The sequence below is a fragment of the Pelecanus crispus genome, chromosome 3 (genome assembly GCF_030463565.1).
Source record: "Pelecanus crispus isolate bPelCri1 chromosome 3, bPelCri1.pri, whole genome shotgun sequence".
Taxonomy (NCBI): Eukaryota; Metazoa; Chordata; class Aves; order Pelecaniformes; family Pelecanidae; genus Pelecanus; species Pelecanus crispus.
This window is the reverse complement of record NC_134645.1, coordinates 51,522,873-51,538,141: the sequence shown is the minus strand read 5'-3', so window position 1 is coordinate 51,538,141 and position 15,269 is coordinate 51,522,873. Positions and strand designations below refer to the sequence as shown.

Below are 15,269 nucleotides of genomic sequence, written 5' to 3'. Positions count from 1 at the left end.
CCTACTGTAGCAAATGGGAATCTGCTCTCTCTATGTGAGATGCTGCTAATTTGAGACCGATGGAGGTCTGTGTGGTGCAGTGAAGGGTCCCACACAAGCTCTGGCCTGGGCAATGCCATACGATAGCTTTCTTTTATTTTCTTTTTCCCATTTAAAAAGCCCAGGAGATATTACGGGCCACCCACCCACACATGCAGTCACATACTTTGTGTCAATAATTGAGTTGTTTAAACCAAACTTTTTGAAAAGGGGGCTTTCCACATTCTTGTGACTCTGGGTGCTCAGCTGAGACCTGGAGAAGCTGTGGCTAGTTTGTTGGCTGCATGCCTCGAACATCATAGGGTCTGGAAAAGTCAGCGGTAGGTGTCTCAAGCAGGGCACCCAAGTCTGTCTGTAATTACTATCTACTTCTCTCCACCTCGGTTCACCGTGCGTGCAGCTACTGCTCCAGAGAGCGGGCTCCATCCCGAGCCCTGGCTGAGGCGGTGTGTGACTGCCAAGGTGTGACAAGCCTGCAAGGTCAGATCTGGACGCTTGGGGAAATTGTCACTTGTGTGCTGGGAGCGTGCCACTTTGCAGCCTCCCTGCCAGCCTTTTCGCGCCCGGCTCCTCTCCAACTGTGCGCACACCCTAAGGATAAAGCCAGCCCTGATAGCTTCAGGCTCCCTGGCCGCACCGCCGAACCGTGGGGATCTCTGCAGGCTGGCACCGAGCCGCGGGTCTCTGGGGAGGAGCAGGGGACTCCTCCGTTGACAAAATTGCAGTAAAAGGGTTTCTTCCAGGCAGGCGGGGGGCGGCGATCCTCTGGCGGTTCACAGTGAGGAAATAATAAAATACCTCTATTTGGCTCCTAAAAGATAAGCGAGAAAAGCGCAGAACTGTCGGCAGGCGGGCTTCACCTGGCATTTACTGCGGGCGTAGCGGCAGCCCCGCAGCGACCCGCATCTCCCCGGGCTACTCCTCCCCGGGCAAAGCGGGGTGCCCGCTCCCCGCCGTGCCCGCGGCCCCGGCAGCCCCCAGCGACGCCCGGCTGCCGCCCCCGCCCCACGGGGCGCTGCTGCCCGGCTTTTGCCCCCGCCAGAACCTGGCTGCCTCGGCCCTCGCACCCCGCCCCGTGCGGGGCCCGGCGGGCGGCGGGGCCAGGGTCGGGGCGCAGCGGGGGGGGGGGGGGGGGGGGCAGGGGTGCAGCGGGCCGGGGGTCCGGGCGCCTCTGCCCCCGTCCCGGCGGGGGCTGTCGACATTTGTACGTGTTGATTCAGCAGGAGGCGGGGGGGGGGGGAATGAGCCCTGCGGGGGGAGCAGGCCGGCGTCCCCCCGGGAGCACCGGGGAGGGTTAATCGGCGAGGATCTGCGGGTCTGGGAGGAGAAAGCGGAGGCCGGGCTGGGGAGGGGGGAGGATAAGAGAGAGGAAAAGGGGAAGAGCGGCTGGGTGAGGTCGCACACCGCCAGCCTCCGCAGCCGCGGCAGTGCCTTCCCGCGGCCCCCCGCCGGCGGCGGACACCGGAGGGGTGGTGTGGGAGGGTCCGACCTCCCCGTCCCGATCTTTTCCTCCCGCTTCCCCCGCCACGGGGGAGACGAGGCTGGAGGGGAAGGCGAGCGACCCCCAGGGCTAGCAGCAGCCCGTCGGAGGCGGAGGGAGGCGCGGCGCCCCGGGGGAGGCGGCGGGGTCCGGCGGATCCCCCCGGCAGTGCCTGCGCGGCGGGAGGGCGCCGGGCGAGGAGAGGCTGGGGAGCATCTCCGAGCCGGGGCTGACTCCCCAGGAGCGAGGGAGGGCCAGGGAGAGGGAGAAACTGCCGCCTCTCTGCCGTACTCCCGTCCCCAAATTTCAAGGGGCGGGGTGGGGAAAAAGAAAATAGAGGACCTACGCTGGGACCTCCCAGCGGGAGCGCTTGAAAAGGAGCCAAAGCAGGCGTCGGGGGGGGGGGGGAGCGACATCCCAAGGAGAGTCCCCCTCCTCCGCTTCCCGGAGCCGCTGCGTGCCCGCCGCCGCCGCCGCCGCCGCCGCCGCCGCCTCAGGATGTGGGTGCCGCTGCTGCTGCTGCTGCCGGAGCTGCTCCCCGCCGTGCCGGCCCAGAAGCTCTCCGCCCTCACGGTAAGGCCGCCCCGCCGCTGGGCGCTGGGCGCCGGGCGCCCGGCGGGCCGGTCCCCGGGGCGCACCTGAGCGGCCGAGGCGCTCCCCCCGGGCGGCCCCTGGCCGCCCCGCGCCCCTCCGCCGCCGGGCAGGGGCTGCTCCCCGCTGCGGGCGGAGGATGGAGCCCCCAGCCCAGGCGGGGAGCCCCGCCGCGGCTCGTCCGGCAACGCGGGGCGCGCTGGGCAGCCGGCCCCGCCGCCCCGCCGCGTTTTTGCCGGGGAGAGCGCGGCCCTTGGCGGCTGTAGTGGAAGTTTGCTGCGGGTCTCCGCGGAGCTGCGGGCCAACGTTAATGCCCGTGTTAATGCTTTTATTTTCCCGAAGAGGAATAGTGCTGCAGTGAGGTCTGCTTTTGGGCCGTCTTGGCTTGACCGATTTGACTTTATTTTTATTTATAAAGCGACGTGAAGCAAGCCTCTTTGGCTATTCCAGGCTCCATGGTGCTAAACATGGAACTCTGCGCAGAGATGGGTAAGCCAATTCATTAGGCTTGCTAAATAAGCCATAACCACTTCTCTAGCCAAGACCTGAGGTTTGCAGCTAATAGCTCAGTTCAGGCTTCTTGTGGAGCTTGCAGTGTTTGCAAAGCTATAATTAATGCAATCTGTAGAAATAAAAACATTTTCCTTAAATGTGTTTTTAAACAAGTGCTTGAGTAAACATAACGGGCAGCGAGTACCCCTTTCAAGCTGTTTTTAAGTGTTTTGGTGAGGGCTGTGCCCTTTAGAGTTTATTATGCTAAAGTTACAGGCGGTTGCAAAGTGAAATAGACCCTATTTTTGTCTCGGTCTTTCAGAAAATTTCTGTCAAATACTGAGAGTTGGGGTTTTTCCTTTCTTTTTCTTTTTCTTTTTCTTTTTTTTTTTTTTTTTTTTGAGTAGGGGGATAGGGACAGCTCAAGGAGAAGCGGTGGTGGGGGATGGCTGAGCTGTTCATACCTGAAATTCTTCAGAAAAAGTTTTGTCTAAATTCTTCAGAAAAAGTTTTGTCTTCCAATCTAGTTTTTTTGGAAATGATTTGTAGGTTAGAAGCTGCTAATTAAAAACCTTGAAGGGATGAATTTGCTCCATGAATTTTATAGTGTAGGGCATTTGAAAGTGTGGGACAGATAACCTCAAGTGATTCTCATCTTACTTTTTAAGAACCTCATTTGAAGCACCCTTAGACTGTCAGGTGATATATACTATTCTAGTTAACAGGTTAACATTGCAATTTAATTCTAAGTTCACTTTCACAAATGTGTGAACAGAATTTATGAGAGATTATATGTTATATTCTTTCTTCTGTACATAAAAAAAAGTTCTAAATATTAGCATGGAAGTAAACTGGAAATGGTACCAAAACATAATTTGTCCAAATATAAAGTAAGAGTGATTGTGACTGTCGTATCATCTTTAAATGATACATGACTCAAATGATGCCAAAGCCTTTTAATAGATGTATGTAAATCACTGCTGAATGTAACTGTCATTCAGTGAGCAGCTGCCTGTCTCAAAAAATGGAAGAAAAATCTGACCAAGGGCACTTGGGCAAACTCTTTAAAAATTAAGTGTCATAGACTCATGCAGATGTATTTGTCTTCACTGTTAGCTGAGAGATGTCTGAAGTCCCTCTGTTCCCTCTTTTCACCCATCCAGAGTGTGTATTGTTCATTTCTCTATCTTGTAGTAGTGTGCATCTTTAGGAACCACGACCAGAAAAGTCAATCCTGGTGGAATCCCCACCCTCTGCTACCAAAAAAGTAATGGCTTTGGAGACTTTAAGCTTTTGGACTGAATTAAACTTGAACATTTTGGTAGGGGTAGCTAGCCTTGTTAGTAGGGGACTGTAGGTGTCGAGCCCATGCTAGTTTTTCTGCTGCCTGTGCTCTTCTTACAGAGATGGCTAGCCCTTATGAATATTAACCTACATTAGAAATCTGTCCGTAAAATGGGTAACGACGAGTCAGACACCCGTAGGAAGAAAACGCCGCACACACACACACTCATGCACACATACTTTTTACATCTTCCCACACGACTAAACTTTCAGTGAGGCAGGTTGATTTCTACTATTTGTGTACTTCCCTATTTAAACCAAAAAACCACAATGCTATTACAGCAACAAAGACCACAGCACTAAATCATTCTTTACTCCTGCAGTAATTTTGCTTATAGCTCACAGACTGTATAACCCCTTCCCACATGTACCTTTCTCAAATATTCATGGATAGTATCTGCATAATTATAAGGAAAAACAAAACTTGGGCTGTGTAGAAAGACCAAGAAAATATATGACTTTTTTTTCACCTGCTGTGCCATCGTGTGATGACAGAGAACTACCATTCTTTTCTACACATCAGATGAAGATTTTCTTTTTATTTGTGGTTGGAAGAATAACAAAGAAAGACCAACATTTTCATAAATAACCAGAGGCCACGGGGACAGAGAGCATGTTTCACTGTGGACCTGAGTTTCATGAAAATTGAGGGATGACTACAGGGAGAGTGTGCGCATTGCTGATGGTATCATGCTGTCATGGATAGATGGAGCTTGCCAGGTGGTGGTGATATCAGGGCACAGTATCCTTAACCGCAGTGGTAAATCTGCCATAAGATGAACCTTAGCAACCTCGTAATAATGAAATTCAAGTTCCCTCTAGCAAAAGCAACTCTAAAGTTAAGGTCGTTTTTCAAAAGATGACTACATGGATCAGAGTTTTTTTTTCCTTGCCTGCGTTTTGAGCAGCTCTGTGTTCTAAGCAACAAACTGGATGATGGCCGGGCAGGGAAGGGGGTATCAGCATCTGTCTTTATGTTTTTCATCTGTCTAAACAGATGTCTGGGCTGTTTTAACTTTATGTCCTTGCTAGTTCCAGAAGCAGAGCAAGTATTACTTTCAGAGAAGACTTCCAGTAGTTTACAGAGCTGTATCCCCATTTAATTAGGAATGATATTTTTGCATTAGATTTCCCTTGAGCAGAAAACCCGACAACAACCAGCTATGTCTATAGTTCAGGTGATACGTGATTTTCAGATGTTGGAAACTTTGCAATAGTCCAATAGCAAGCAATTACAGAGTTTTCACATAAATAACACCTCCAAGAGATTTCTGATTGCCTAACAGTCTTATGTGACTGCAGGTCTGGAGGGACTGATGAGCATATGGCTTCCTACAACCTTGATAATAGCCATCAGGACAGTTTCTGGCAGGTAGATGCATCAGGATAGTCAGCAGGTAGTTGAGATGCATCAGGCAGTCTAAAGTCTGGTCCCCTGGTCTTCATGGCTGTATCTAAAGTGAGCGTATGAGTGTTGTAACGTGTCCCTCTCTGCCCAAACTGTGGATCCAGCCAGAACTCACTTGAATCCCTGTCTGTGTGCCAGGGTAGAGGAGGAACATCAGAGGTGGGCTGATGCACACCTGCATCTTTATTGGGGACCCAGGATGTACACCAGGGTCCAAGAGTTTCAAAGTTCTCGTGGGTTCACAGGGTTAGAGATAGCCCAAAGCTACTTTGAGTTAGTACCAATCTTGGCCTCTTGTCATCAGAAAATACTCTTTGCTAAAGTTGCTCCTGGACTCTTGTCTGCTGAGTAAGAGCATATTGCAATAATAGGCAGAGTGAGGGGAAACGTAATATTCCAGTTCTGAATTGCTAACTGAGCCACAGGGATGCATGGGGGAGGAGAGCATTATTTAATATTATTTATATTTATTGTTATTTCAAATAAACAAACATTGGCAACAGAACAATGGCTTTCATTCTGGGAAGGTAGTCTGAGAGCTGTCTCATAAGAAACCATGAGATCTGGAGGGACTGTAGCCAATTTGGCTGCTCCTGTTTTTTCCTCCCCTTGTGTCAAAGACTAATGTAAAACATTCTTACATTCCAGAAAATATCTTAAGTAGCCTTGTCCTTTCACCTTGTTTATGGAAAGGTAGGTAATAGTCTGCAATTCATGTAACACATTGTTGGAACATTTTTGCAACATGGTATTTTTATTCTGCTCTGTGAGATGCACCCATTCTTTCTGTATCGGTATGAAACTGATGAGAGCTGAGCCTTATTGGCATATTGTATTAGGGGAATAGTCATATCTTAAGGATACAGGTACTTTTGTTTTGAAATACAATGTTCTGAAGAAAGTTCATTTTGTTCCTCAAATAAGTAAGTTTATGATCGCTGCCCTTACACCACACTTACTTTGGCATTGTTTACACTGTATTTTTGGAACCATCAGTTTAGCTTTTATCTCAGTTGCGATGTTGTGTGTGTGCATGTACAAACAATAGGACACAAGTGTTTCTTATTTTAAAATCTTGATGACTTATGACATACCACAAACTATTTAATTTTATTCTTTCAAAGCCTTGCTGAACCATGTGTCCTTCTCAATACAATATTGATCTTAGATCTTACAAAAGAAGAAAGTTTGCTCGAAATCGCTTCTTGAAATGAACACCTCTGCCTGTTAAAAGTTCCTTTCATCAGAGGCTGAATATTTCAGGGAACAATTGTTTTCTTTTTCTCCCTTGGCACATGCTTTGTTGGTATTCAATAGCATTTAATGCGCTGGATAGCTTCCACAACACTCACCAATATAAGATGGACCACTAAGGTAGTTCAGTAAAGGGAAGCTAAACACAATCAAAGCTTTCCAAGTTAAGGACCCATTTGGATGGCGCCTGCAAACCCAAACATTTGGAAAAGTTACTCTAATTGTGACTCCAAAACCAAGACCATAAATAAAACTGTAAGTGGCTCCAGATCCTAACAGCATTGTTACTGCAAATGGGCATTGGTACAACCAAGGGTACATCAGCTCTGAAAATAAAGCACTTTCAACAATGCTTCCTTGCAATAAACTCTCAAGACACTTCTCACTAAAGAAACCAAAACAAAACCTGTGAGGGTTATTGTTGAAAGAGTCAGCAAAAATTTTGATCAATGGTTAGAGGTAATTTTTCTGCATGCAGCCAACATAAACTGTACCTTATAATGTGAAAGACATAACGGAGATGGCAAGTTGACTGCACACCCATAAGATTTTAAAACTAGAAGCAAAGAGTAGAAGTGAATGTGGGTGGGGAGGGAAGAGCAGGCTAGGGGAAACAAAAAGAAGTAGATCATGCATATTTTAGCCAGTTGTGATGCTTTCGGCCGTCCCCTATTGCCCACTGAATACCTCGAGGACAGCCGTGTGTATTCCTTGACAGTTGGCAAACCTCGGGGTTTGGTTCATTTTGAGAAGCCTCCAAAGGTTTAGCTGCTATCCAAAACCTATCTGAACCATGTTGGTTTGGAAATCAGGCTATGAATCTTTTCAAGATCTGGCTCGCTCAGGACTTTGCTAGTGTTTCCATTTCTTCAGCCAGACCAGCCTCACCACAGGCGCAGCCATTTTCATGGTATTTTGGTACTTCCATTTCCTGTCAGGCCCGAGACCAGGAAGTGCAGAGGCGCCTGAAAATTAAAAACTGAGTAAGAAAGAGTGGGGATCAAAGACCTATTTTTGAACGGCAAATGAAGGTCTGAGTTTGGTTCAGGAGCAGCATTTTTTATCTGAAAAAATTCATACGTTCTTGGGGAAGCTGCAGGGTGAATGGAGGTTACATTTTGCAAACGACTCCGGGATTTCACAACATTTTGTGTTTTCTCTAGGATCAAAACCCAAATGCTTCTTAATTTTCTGGTTGATTCAATATTGTGTTTTGAGGTAGATTTTTAGGAAGTCCAGATGAAAGATTTGCAATGAAGGTCATTTCACAGTGAGAAGTTGGAATGCTTTCTTCAGAAAGAATATAGTCAAAATAGTTTTTTGACTGTGTGAATACTGGCCTCCCCTCCTCTGCCCCCTACTGTTTTATACAATAAAATTCTGGTGATGCCAATCATTTTGGTCTCAATGGCCCCACGTATTCTCATGGGATATGTTTCTGTTGAAATTTCTCTATACACTTCTGGTTATTAATTGATAATCACTGCCTTCGTATTTATCTGTAGTGGTAGATAAAACACTTTCCAGTGCAACACTGGCTGTAAGTCAGAAAAGAGGAAAAGCTTCAGGAAAAAGCTTACAGTTTACAATATGCTGATGTTACACAGAATAATTTGTGCCAAAGGAAAAGGAGAGACAGCTTCAGATGTAGCAAGAAATTGGCCATAAGCAATACCTAGTAATTCCATTCAGGAAAAGAACTGAGCAGAGTAGAGCAGGTATAGCATAAATAACTGCAGTTTTTCCTGCACTTTTTCGATCTTTGCGTAGTTGCCCCATCTACATAGGGAATTGGTCTGAATTACAGTCATTGCTGTAGTGCAATGGTGTGCATGGGATACAAGGATACAAACTTTGGTTATGGGAGATGAAAGCCACCCAAAAGCGTATGGACTGGTGTTTAGATTGGTGTGGTAACACTTAGTATCAGAGGGTTACTTAATATGACTTTACCAAATTATGAATGGTCTTCTAAGAAGCAAAGTTAATGTAGTGCCACGTCTTACCACAGAACCTGTGAATTAAGTTTGTGTGGAGTCAGTCCCCCAAACTGAAGTTTTAGCCAGTCCTTGCAGAAGAAACTGCCTTGATGAATTAGAAACTGCCCTTCAGTTAATTTTTTTTCCCCTTTCTAATTTATTAGCTTTTAAAAATGACCACTAAGTATTTCATCAGCTGCTGAAAACCCAGGCTAATAGAGAATATGTCCTAGAATTCTTGTCGGGACAGAAAGAGAAAACATTTCCTGAAGGCAATCCTTTCCAGCTCTCTCCCTGACTTGCTCAGTATGCCGCTAGAAAACTTGCTCAAGAATGTTTACCTCATACCTATCCAAAACCTAGCTTTTTTTCTTCATTTACTTTAGGCTGCTTGTTCTGTCATCTTCTGAGTCACTGAGTAAAGACCTGTTTTTCTTTTGTGTTACCTGAAATTTGCTCTGAGGATGTAATAGTATACTTTCCTGGCTTTTAGGTGTTCATTTTTAAACTGTATACAAATTAGGTGTCATACATGTGCTATAAATCTTTGACTCTCTGTCCTAGAGCACCTAAAGGGTACTTGAAAACAAAGAAAAATTTAATTGCTCTGGAATGCTCTTTCTTTATTTATGCCATGGCTGCATGTGGTATTTTACAGATTTTTTTAGGATACAATTGCTGCCATAAGTGCTCACAGTCTTTTGTTCAGGCTAGATTTATCATACATTTATCAATATTCTGACCTTTGTTCAGTATTAAAGCAAGATACTGACAGTGAATAAGCAGGTAAATGCTCAGGAGAAGTCTGTACATTTTTTGAAATGAAAATAATGTCAAATAATGAATCATTTTAATGCTAATCAGGATGGACTCACTATGATCCATATAGCAAGCTGCAGAACAGAGAAAACCTGCAGATTACGGGCATGCGTGGATGTCAGGGAGGGAAGGCAATGACTCAGTTTCATTATCTTTCTCCTGCTTTTATCTGGAATAAAGCGGAGGAGTGGTGGAATTTAGTCTGAGTAAAAGTCTGCCATTGAGTCTCATTGCTACTTTGAAGGAGGGAGAGAAGGGAGGCTGACATTTTGGTGAACACACAAACCATTTAACCATATTTTAACCGTAATATGACTATGTGAACAGAAATGCTGTTAAACCAGACCATGCATCCTAAAATATCACAGAGCACAAAGTGTGTGATCTGCCTGGGATCTAGATCATGCAATCTAGAGAATTGATTCCCAAACCTTTTTCTCTGCTAGGTGCTGGTCTTTACAGTGGCATCTTTCTGCTAACGGTAGAGCTTAGGGTCTGGGACCCCTTTTTGGAGAATACAAGGTGGAAATACAGCACTGGCAGCATATCAGAAAGGCAGTGATATTAAAATGTGAGAATCTCTTCTCAGTGAGGCTGATATGTGCGTGCCATGCTGGCTGCAGTGTGCTTGCCTTCATCCTGACTTTATGTAGGCATCCAAACATGCTGGATTCCTATTTGGGACCGCAAGGGGAACCTAATGGTCTTAAAAGCAGTTACTATCAGAGGCAGGTATCATAAGGACACGACGAACACGGCTTCCAAACTGGCTCTGGTTCAGTTGCCTCAGTTAATGTGCTTGTCCTCACATCCATCTGTGTGGGTGAAGAATTATTTAATGCATTTAATCACAGTGTTTTAATAAGTTCTCATTCACTTTAGCATCCACATTGATGCCACATAGTGCAGCCAAGGGGGTGCCAGTGAAGCTGACCCAGGCTCTGTGAGATCGTATTTGTCAAGTGTTGCAGTCACTGTGTGCCACTTTTTTATGACAATAGTGCTGTATATCACTGTTCAAGGCCAGAAAGTAGCCATCATGTGGACTGATTTGCCTGTTAGAGTGAAAAAAACAATGTAGCAAATGTCACTTTTTAAAGTAAAAATTTCTATCAAATAAATGATATCAATTAAGTGAAACTGGGGGTCCCATGTATGCTATGTTGTAGCAGAGGATAGCACAAATTCTGAAGACACCTTTGTCCCCAAAAGAGGGTACAGAAATGGAAAAGGCTGGCAAGAAAGAAACTAAAGAAGACTCTCCCTTGACCGTATGTTTATTTATTTAGTAAATTGTCTCTGGTCTGTAGGATGGCTTACTTTTGGGAGGCAGCCATCAAAGACGTCAGAGACGTAAGACAAACAGCAGAGACGAGGTCGATACAGATCTTTCTTCTTTTCTCCTCCTGTCCATTCCGTTGCAAATACACAGCATCCCCAGGGAGGTCACCTGTCTCCTTTTGTGACGCTTTAGGGATCCACCACCGGAGGGAGTGCAAGAGCAGCACGGTCTGCACTCTGGGAAGGGCTGAAAGCAGGGGAAGCCCTTGTTTCTCTACCCAGGTGGGTAAGTCTGGAGGGGAGGAGGGGGAAAACTGGCCACCTTCATTTTTCAGCACTTGCCACTCCTTTGTCCATCAGATAGGTCCTTCAAATGGGAAAAATCGCAAATGGAAAAACTGTCAACAGAAACTACTGAAAGGTGGAATACAGTTCTGTAAAAAGAAAGTGTCTGTAATGACATGGCTTGCCTTGACACGGATTAATCATTAGCACTGGTGAGAGCTCAGAGAAGGCTGGTGTGGATGAGAGGGAAAATATGGCCTAACATATGAGCTACTCTTGACTGTGGGACACCAGGAGGGGTTCAGCCTGCAGAAAGCATATGGCCTGTTCATTTCATTGCATGTATCTATACTGGTTCTTTTTACACTATTTATTACATGAATTCTGGTGAGCAAGACAAAACAAAGTGGACAACTTATTTTCCACACTATATTTAATGGGATTATGTTTCAGACTGCATCCTCCTGGGAAGGCAGTTTTCAAGCACGTCAAATTTTTGATGGATTTCAGCCTAAGTGGATTTACTTGCAAATCTGAACTTTGTACAGCAGGTTTTATCTTTCCATCTTGTTTCCTCCTTGAAAGGTTCCATAAATTACGTTTCTGAGAGAAAGGGAAAGATTTTTTGAAAGAAGTGTTCATTTGGTAAATTGCTGTTCTGTTTAAGTTTCCCCTTTCCAGGTGCTGAATGACTCCCAGAGCAAAAGTTCTGTCATTGCTTGGTGATGGACTTCCATTAGTTTGCAATAAAATTACAAGGCAATATTCATGCACTGATAATTGATTTCTTTCTGAAGGAAAAATGGCAAAAAGCAGAGCTCAAATATGTATTTGTCTGCACCTAGTGCAGTAATTTTCTCCATTGCAAAATGGGTATAGAGTGCTACTCTTCTGAAATGGCAGTGTGTTACATTCACTACACACAAGACCAAGAGAAATGCAAGGCAATCATAGAATCATAGAATGCTTTGGGTGGGAAGGGACCTTTAGAGGTCATCTAGCCTAAACCCCTGCAGTGAGCAGGGACAGCTTTAACCAGATCAGGTTGCTCAGAGCCCCATCCAACCTGACCTTGAATGTTTCTAGGGATGGGGCCTCCACTACCTCTCTGGGCAACCGGTTCCTGTGCTTCACCACCCTCATTGTAAAAAATTTCTTCCGTATAGACAGTGATATAGTCAGAGTATTTCCTACTAGATGGGAAAGCCAGATCTGACACAAAGATGAAATGGCTTGAATGTTGCTGATAGAGAATGCTTTATGCATCTGGTGGCTGGTGGCAAACCCACAGAAGTGCAGCACTGCTGGTTTGATGAAGTAACTGGTGAGATAATCACAGTTTCACAATACATGTGGCATTGAGGTAAAACCAAAGAAAAAAGCTAGCAGAAACCCTGCTGGCAGGAGCGAGCCCAGAGGACCTCAAAGCTGGCATCCTCTGTGACTCATAATTTTGACTGCGCTGTCTCTGTCCTCTGCAGATTTTACTCCAACCTTCTCCTTCCCCATACTGTTGACCTTTCTGCCTTAGTCCGTCTTCTTCCCCAGTGTTTGCATGGCTTGCCTATTTACAGACTGCAAGCTCTTTGGGTTTGTACCATGTTTTGGCAGAAGAGCCTCATTCTCGGTTGGCCCTCTTGGTCTACCATTGTTATCAAGTTCAATAATAAATAAGAGTAAATCTTGAATGACACCTGCTTACAGACAAGGCTAAACAGAAATAATGGAGGTTATACGCATAGCAGAGTTAATCAGGCAGTGGTGGCCACAGTCTCTTTCTTTATGTCCTCTGCATAGTAACCAAGCTGGCTGCTTTGTATTGACTTTCCTGGGGTTTTTTTGAACAGAGTCTACCTTTTGTAAATAATTGGAGCAATCAATTCAGCACTACAGGAAGAGATGAGCAAAAGGGTCTATTCCCTGGTCTTGTCATGCTGCTGGCCAAGGGGGATCTGCATAGTGCAGAGGGCCAAGTGTCATCTGCTTGGTATTTCCTGACTTGTGGGAGCTTAGTGTTTCAACCTTATCATTGCCCTAAAGCTGGGGTTCTCAGGCTGTGGTATGTGCTTCCTTTCGTGGTGCAAAACTCTTTTTCCCCTAAAGGAAAAAAAGCTCTGAACCAATGCAGCCTGGTCTTTTCCGCAAAGAATAAAGGGAATGCTTGGATGCATCTTCCTATTTTTGCATTTAGCTCAGCACAGAGGTGGAAGCTTTTCTAACCACTGCCCTTCCCTACCTTTTCCTGAGGGAGAAAAGAAGATGAGTGTGGATGCAAGATTCTTCCATCTTGTGGATGCAGACCAAAGAGCTGAGAGCTGTTCTTGCTGCTACATTCACCACCTCTTGAACGTACTGTCTTTTTCTATAGCAGCAGCACCAAGAACCCTCTGGGAAACCTGGCCCAAAGGCTCTCTTGACAACTTCAAAGAGGTGTCAAGCATTATCTAGGAGCATGGATCTTCTTCCTATAGGCTACCTGGGGCTTCAAAGTGTTATCCATCAGCTGCAAAAAATTCTCTAGATTGCCATCTCCTATCTGAAGACTACCCATGTCAGTCATATATGTGTATGCAGGGGTGGACTATATACATTCCCATGCAATGCTTTTCTTCCTTTTGTTTTCCAGTGATGATTGGAAAACCCCCATAAAAGCCTAAAGTTCCCTTGGTGTTAATAATCAGAATTTCAGATTTTTTTTTTTTCTGAAGTTTATGCAATTTAATCTGACCACTTTGATCTGAAATTTTTTTGTTTGTTTATGTGTTTTGGTCTAAGAAAGGGGATGATGCATAGGAGTTTAGCGTTAGTTTTTATTTGACAAGATTTCTAAGTTGTTAGGTTTTGACTGTGTTGGAGATGCTGCAGGGCAGCTGTGTTTCATAGTTGATACATTTGTGTTCTAAAGACTGAAAAGAACACCATCTCCCTTCAAGTCTCAGATCAGGTCCGCTTCAGGAACTGCCTCAGGCAACAGTTGGTTTTATTTTAGTAGCTATCTTGACTATCATCCTAAATGATGAGAGAATAGAGAGAGCTTTTACTGCTTGAATTGCTTATTGTGACAGGAACAATCAAAAAGTTACACAGTTTCCCTCCTTGACACAAAAATAAATTATTTCTTTAAAACTGCTATCCTGAGTCTTCTCCGCACACCTGGGGCTGAGGAAACTCTAAAGTGACATTCATTTTACAACCATGTCAGGAAATCACACTCATTTAATACAAGTAAGAAGCAACCAGAAGTGTTCAATGAAATTAGTTGGTTACAAATAGGACTAATCACATGTAAAAACTCACTATTTCCACCTGACAGCAATTAAACCAGTGTCAGAGATGCAATGAAATTCCCTCAAGGGATCTTCATATAAATGAGTTAAACATTAGAAAGGGTGTGCATGATGGATGGAAAAGCTTGAGACAAATGACAAGTTTATCAAAGCTGAAGGGGGTCACAGTTCATATTCTACAGCTATTTTGTGGTATGCAGGATGTTTCTCAGGAAGAGCCCCGCAGCTATCTGCTGTCAGCAACAGCAAAGCAGGTGTGCGTGTGTGTCTGAGAGAGGCAGAAATAGATGCTTTCTATTTGTCATACCTGATGTTTCTTGTTTGAATATAGGTCACCACCTTTTAAACCTTTGTGATTATTTTTTATTGTTTCTGGTTTTGCTAGAACACTACTGTGTAGTGGAGTGACATTTAGAAGTTGTTAACAAAGTATAATTGGAGCTGATTACTTAATTTCCTATCGGTTCTTTGTCACTGTAAAATGGCCTGAGGGCTGCATGTGTCACATCCACACATTCTGTGTCCTGCATTGTTTGAAAAGTGGTGGGATGTGTGCCAGGTGTCTGCAAGGCAGTTCAAATAGTGGAGAATCGTGGGTGAGGGGAAGTGAGATGGTTTACCCCCATAGTACACTGTTTTGAGAGATCAGAAATGATTCTGCCTCACCATGCTGCAGTCCTTCCCAATAAAGGGGTGTGGGGTGGGGTGGGGTGTCACAATCGCAGCTTCTGTCTTGGCCCTCTGGAATCTCAGTTTGCTTTTGTGGACCCTCATGTGACTTGGAGAGCAGAAGTGCCTGAGACAGGCACTCAATAGAAGTAAGTTTGGAGCTTTCCAATTGTGTCCTGTGTGTCATGGATAGAGGAGCTGCAGGTGCAGCTGTACATGGGTGCCAGAGGGTTTGTATGATGACAATTCAAATATTCCATACTCTTTATAATGGATGTGTCCAACCTTCTGCACTACATCCTCCTGAATCCAGTGGGAGTTTGAGCAAGGCAAAGTTGGAC

At 45.2% G+C, this 15,269-nt stretch overlaps 1 protein-coding gene across 1 annotated transcript in view; it reads left to right on the top strand.

Annotated features, from left to right (window-relative positions):
* The first annotated feature begins 2,017 nt into the window (after positions 1 to 2,017).
* Positions 2,018 to 15,269, top strand: part of SMOC2 (SPARC related modular calcium binding 2) — a 146,086-nt gene continuing 132,834 nt past the window's right edge. The window contains exon 1 of the mRNA XM_075707679.1: positions 2,018 to 2,092. Within this exon, the coding sequence (XP_075563794.1) occupies positions 2,018 to 2,092 (75 nt within the window). The remainder of the gene's footprint in view (positions 2,093 to 15,269) is intronic.